Below are 6,349 nucleotides of genomic sequence, written 5' to 3'. Positions count from 1 at the left end.
AGGATACCCACGGATGAAAATTTGAAGAGAAGGGGTTTATCTCTGGCCTCCGTTTGTTCTCTCTGTTTCACTGAAATAGAATCTTCAGAGCATCTGTTTCTGCATTGCTCTTTCTCTGCTGACCTTTGGCACCGGCTTAGCAGTCTGATTAACACTAATATTGACACTTCATCTGTTCACTCCATTCTGTCAGTCTGCAATAACAGTTGGAGCCCGCAGGTCAAAGAGATTATAGTTGCAGCCATTGTTAACACTGTCCACACAATCTGGTATTGTAGAAATAAGTTCAGATTTGATAACATCAAAACGTCAATCTCTTTAGCTATTTCAAGAATCAGTTTGGCCACCTCCCTCACTGGAAACTCCACAAACTTGCATGCCAACCCTTCTTTAACTGAGCTCAACATCCTTAAAAGATTTAAGGTGGATATTCACTATGATCATGCCCCAAGAATCATTGAGGTGCTCTGGAATTCTCCTCCAGATGGATGGGTTAAAGTCAATACCGACGGTGATGCCCATGGTTCCCCTGGTCATGCTGGAGGTGGGGGGATTTTTAGAGATAATTTGGGGGTTTTTAAGGGGTGTTTTGCTACTTACTTTGGTATTCATAATTCCCTGTTTTCCGAGCTCCAAGCAGCAATTGTGGCTATTGAGATTGCCCACTCCAAGGGCTGGGTTAATTTGTGGATGGAATGTGACTCTATATTGGTGGTTGAAATCTTTCAAAATCTTGGAATTGTGCCTTGGAAGCTCCTTCGTCCTTGGACTCATTGCTGCAATCTTCTAAGATCTATAAATTTTAGAATTTCTCATATCTTTAGGGAAGGGAATACGTGTGCTGACAAGTTAGCTTCTTTTGGTGTCAATTCCAGAACTGGTACTTGGTGGTATTCTGTCCCCTTTTTTATTAATGAGGATTGTATTAGAAATAGGCTCTGTTTGCCGAACTATAGGTTCAGAAACTTGTAAGGTGCTTTGGTTCCTTTTCTTTAATAAATTTTGGGTGTAGTTGCACCTTTACCTTAAAAAAAAAATTTAATTCCTTTATTAACTTTAGAAAATAAAAAAAGATTTAGTTATTTTATAATTTATTTTCATTTTACACATTTTAAACCTACTATTTGAGATTAAAGCTACCATGACACATTTTACACATTTTGCACATGTGATTAATATCTTAGTTAGTTTGCTAAGAGTTTGTTAAGTTGTTACTTGTATCATAAGTTATCTTTGTATTATGTATATAAATACATGACTTATAACCCTTTAATCAATCAATGAAATTACAATACATTCATATCTTCAGCAATATTTTGGTAATACCTACTGACCTAGGAACTGAAACAAATGCAGAACAAGTAAATGCTTTCTTGAAACCCTAATTTGACAAATAAAAAACAATTTAAACAACATTACAAGCTGAGAAATCAATCATCACATCACTGTGAACATCAACAACAGAAGATGCACGCTAAGATAACCTTTACGATCCAATTGCCTCCGAAACAATTATTATGGATGCAATAATAATACGCAGATTATTATTATGTATAATTCATGTTTCAGCTGCTATATATATACAGATTTTAAAAGTTCTGTGGCATGAGAAATATTGCTGGAAATAATAATAATTGAAAATCGAATTTATGAGGAGAGAAATGAGAAAATGTGATTGGAGAGGAAAGAAGGGTTACTCGTCTGAGTGAGAAACACAAAGATCGGGAAACAAGAATAAGGATCACTTGTCTCTAACTATGTCTTATTCTCTATCTTAGGTATGTTACATTTTGGCATATGGATAAAAGAAAATTCTAAAATAAAAAATAACAAAAAATCATATTTTGATTGGTTTATGACACACCATTCGAGATAGGTGAGACATATCGCAGTCACCAACATTTTAACGTAAAAATATATGATGTTTACACATATTTTTCTAAATTTATTGAACTTAATATTAAATTTATTGAAAAATTAAGTTCAATAATTCTCAATGTGTGAAAACATTATTTTTTTTAAGCAATAATTCATTTGACTCATCCTTAAACAATAAACATATGTTGGTAGATTTGTAACTATGTCTATTTGGCTTGAACATGAATTTTCCCATTCTTAAAATGTCCATAATTATCTAGATTTGTAACTATGTTTATTATTTTTATTGCTCTAGATAATTAATGAAGCAGTAACTATTTAGAATTTTTTGATGTCTTTAATTAGATCACTATGAAAAGTGTCATTGAGTAATGGAATAAAACTTTATAGCCGCGCACAATAAAAATACTTATATGTTATTAAAAAAAATAGTTATGATGAATTTATATTGTTATTTTAATGCAATGAAAATATTTCTTAATTCATAATGTTAGGCACGTACGAGTAACCATATTTTTTTTACCAAAATAATATTTGAATTATACTTTTATTTTTACAATTAATATACAATCTTGATGACGTAGTAAATGACATATATTGTCATGTCTTAATTTCTGTGTTTGTTACTTTAACTATTTCTTTCTCTGATTAGTTTTTCTTTCTTGTAACATCGAATTTCATCTTTTGAAACCGGGTGAGTTAGCATATAAAATAAGTAAAGCGTAACAAAGTTTCTTGTAAAAATAAAATAAAATAACCATTCTTTAATAAGTTCAATGGGAAAAACAACTAATAATAATAAATTAATGTGAAAATGCATTAGAATTATATTTATTTAATAATTTGAATGTAAGTTTTATAAAACTTACTATAGTAATCAAACAAGAAATACATAGAATAAGTACATAATATGTGCTCTGACATACCAAATAGAACATTATACTAACTTCAAAGACTAGCATTGTGGTAATATTTAGAGTGTTGTCATATTGTAAGGTACACCATGCATCTTATTTAGGGTATTATTTGCTAAGGACATAATGGTTCTATATGGTTCATAAAACCTAAAAGACCACTAATTCTTCTTATCCTCACCAATATCTTCCATTCTTGGGACACTATAGTAGATCTTATCACCATTCTTTGTCCCAAATTTCTTGGTTGCTTGAGACTCACGGAAAGACTCACGATCAAATTCTGAAAACTTCTTCATATTTTGATGCTTCATTATACTTGCATCTTTGTAATTTAGTGGTTCTACAATATTATATGTTATCAAAGTTAGAAGATAGAATAAAACGAGTTTGAATCAATAAATTAGAGTCTCACCGGTACTTATGAAGTCACCACCCCAACCACCATTACCGAAGCCGCCATTGCCGTTGCCGCCAGTCGACCCGCGACTGTCACCACCTCCAATTACAATTTTCCAGTTCCACTTACGATTTTCCAATCCCGACTTATCAACCTCTGCAACATCTTTTGAAAGATCACTCTTGCCTATAGATACACAAGAAAAGAAAAAGTATACATACAATAAGGATTTTGTGTGTAAGCTAAGAAATTTCAAGGAATATAAAATATGAAATTTTAAATAAAAATGACCGGTTTCTTCGGATGATGTAGTCTTGTAACCATGTCTCTGGCTAAATCTGTGCATGCTAGAATCAGCTATTCTCTTTCTTTCCAAATCATAGTGTTGGTTCTCTGCTTTTATATCAATTACGTAAATTTAAAAGGTTAGTCAAGAAATTATAAGATATAATCATTAATTTCGAGAAAGATAATTGTTTTAAACACAACTTTACTTTATGAGAACCATTAAGATGTTAAGTAATTAACAATGTAACTAAGATAAATTAATCCTCTCGAATTCATGGACCTTAATTAATGTGTATTATGAGAAAGTTTGTACCATTCATTTTATATAATTTTATATAAATATCAACTATATCTTGACATCTACACACTACAAAAATTATTATATGATATTGGATGAATTCTTCCAAATATATTGAAATCATTGATCATGCATTAATTAGTTAAAATCATGAGTACATTCAAATAAATTGAATAATGTCACGTAATTCTGACCTTTTTCTTTCAATGTTGGGATTGTGTAACCATGTCCCACAGAGTGCCTTAAACTGAACATGCTAGAAACACCACTTCGGTCCATTTCCAAATTCTGTGATGATGTTGGTTTTGGATTCTTGACCACATTTCCTTTGTCTTTGTGAGAGTGTTGATTCTCTTGTTTCTCTACACGTGGAAAATACATAAAAATGGTTATTAAAATTTGAACTCTATGTTCATTGTGTGAGAGAATTTTTTTGTTAGAGAAAAAGATGTATATATCAATAGTATAAGAGTTTTTTACACTGTTATTATATCATCCACCATTTATTTTAGTCAATCATTGACTTTTCAGAAAAAATAATTTAAATAAATAGTGGAGGATACATTAACTATATATACATCTTTACAGTGCTCGCTCATGCATAATTTTAATACTCTTTTTGTTATATACATTATTAATTAAAACTTTGCTTGAGAAGGGTAAGGTAGAGAAGATAAGTATTCTCTCGAGTAGTGGTTGTTTTTCTTCATATTTTTAATAATAAAATATAAGTTTAGTGTCTCACCAACACTTATGTAGTCACCACCCCAACCACCATTACCGATGCCGCCATTGCCGATGCCACCAATGCCACCGATGCCACCAACAGAGGGATTGCCACCGCCATTAGAGCCACGACTATCACCACCTCCGATTCCAATATTCCAGTACAATTTACGATTTTCCAATCCCAACTTATCAGCCTCAATAATATCTTTTGAAAGATCACTCTTGCCTATACATACACAAGAAAACAATAATAAGTATTTTGCGTGGAAGCTAAGAAACTTCATAATGCATCATATACTACTCCAACAAAGTCCAATCCCATCTTGATGGTAAGATTTTTTTCATTGATCTGAGACAATTAAAACTTGCACTAACCTCTCTAATACTTAAAGAGTAATCAGACTCAATATTATTGATCCGAGACATTGTTTTTTCGAATACACTTGTTAACAAATAAAGAAATAGAAATTTTATAAGAATAGAAATGTTATATTCAAATTTTTATAGCAAGTGCTTTAATATATATATATATATATATATATATATATATATATATATATATATATATATATATATATATATATATATATATATATATATATATATATATATATATATATTTTGTTGAACTACTAAAAAGAATGAATAATTTGGAATATATTATACCAACAACTTCCTGTACCGGCCAATGTATCAACTCTACATCCGGTGGAGATGGAAATCCGATATCTGCACCTATATATACCAAGGATTTAATATATATACACTTCAGTGTAAGGGTTTTTTACATTGTCAGTAAATTATTACTATTGATTTATTAATCATCATTAACTATTAAATAAAAGTAATGTAAATCAATAGTAAATGATGTAAAATTGTAAATCAATAGTTTTTTGGTTATAAAATTGTTATTGCTGATAAAAAAAAAAATAGTAAATGATGTGTTGACAGTGTAAAAACTGTTAGGGCACATATTTTAAACTCATATAACAATTGGATAAGTAATATTTTCAAAGAAACTTTGCATACATTTTTATTACAGTTTAAGATATAAATTTATCCTTAGACAACTTTTATTTGCCATATGTAATACTAATATGGAATTAATGACCACGCCCATGAAGAAATTATTCGTGTCAAATTCATGGATCTTAATTCATTAATGTGTATCTAAGAGAAAATTTCTATCATTTATTTTTATATACATTTATATATCTCTAACATATGTTGAAATATTGGATCAATTGCTCCAAACATATTTAACTAGTTCATCATACATTAAGAATTGAAATTATGAATCTATTCAAATAAATGAATGGTTGGAAAAATTTCTCATACTTTGTATACATGCATGATAACAAATAAAACATATATACAAACCTATAACTGTTTGGGTGGTTGAATCAAAGGAAGGTTCAGTGAGTGAAGTTTGAGGCAATTCATGAGCCAAGACATGAGAAGATAACATGAAAGAGAAAAGAAGAATAAAGGAAACACAAATCTTTGACTTATCCATGGTTGAATGTGTAATACAACCTTCTAATTCTACCATTATATAGGCCACGATAGCATAGAATAATATTACAATTGGGAAAATTATTGGGTTATTGTATACTAGTAGATCCATTTACTCCAATAGTAAGTTTTTTAAATTTACTTTTCATCATAGCCATTAATTATATGAATATTTAGTGGTTAAGATCTACTCTTTAATTCAAACTATTGAATTTCCCTAAAATTGATGACTACGATAGAGAATAAGTTTAAAAAACTTATTATTTGAGTAAATGAATCTTTATCTACTATTCCACTAAAAACATAACCAATGTTACCAAACATGTT

General features: G+C 29.9%; 1 protein-coding gene across 1 annotated transcript in view; it reads right to left on the bottom strand.

Annotated features, from left to right (window-relative positions):
* LOC109356109 overlaps positions 1–6,023 on the bottom strand; it is an 8,954-nt gene extending 2,931 nt beyond the window's left edge. The window contains exons 1-6 of the mRNA XM_019599448.1: positions 5,888–6,023; positions 5,174–5,242; positions 4,524–4,733; positions 3,973–4,140; positions 3,484–3,585; positions 3,292–3,378 (exon numbers count right to left, since the gene is read on the bottom strand). Of these exons, the coding sequence (XP_019454993.1) occupies positions 3,292–3,378; positions 3,484–3,585; positions 3,973–4,140; positions 4,524–4,733; positions 5,174–5,242; positions 5,888–6,023 (772 nt within the window). The remainder of the gene's footprint in view (positions 1–3,291; positions 3,379–3,483; positions 3,586–3,972; positions 4,141–4,523; positions 4,734–5,173; positions 5,243–5,887) is intronic.

The sequence above is a fragment of the Lupinus angustifolius genome, chromosome LG09 (genome assembly GCF_001865875.1).
Source record: "Lupinus angustifolius cultivar Tanjil chromosome LG09, LupAngTanjil_v1.0, whole genome shotgun sequence".
Taxonomy (NCBI): Eukaryota; Viridiplantae; Streptophyta; class Magnoliopsida; order Fabales; family Fabaceae; genus Lupinus; species Lupinus angustifolius.
This window is presented reverse-complemented; position numbering and strand designations above follow the sequence as displayed.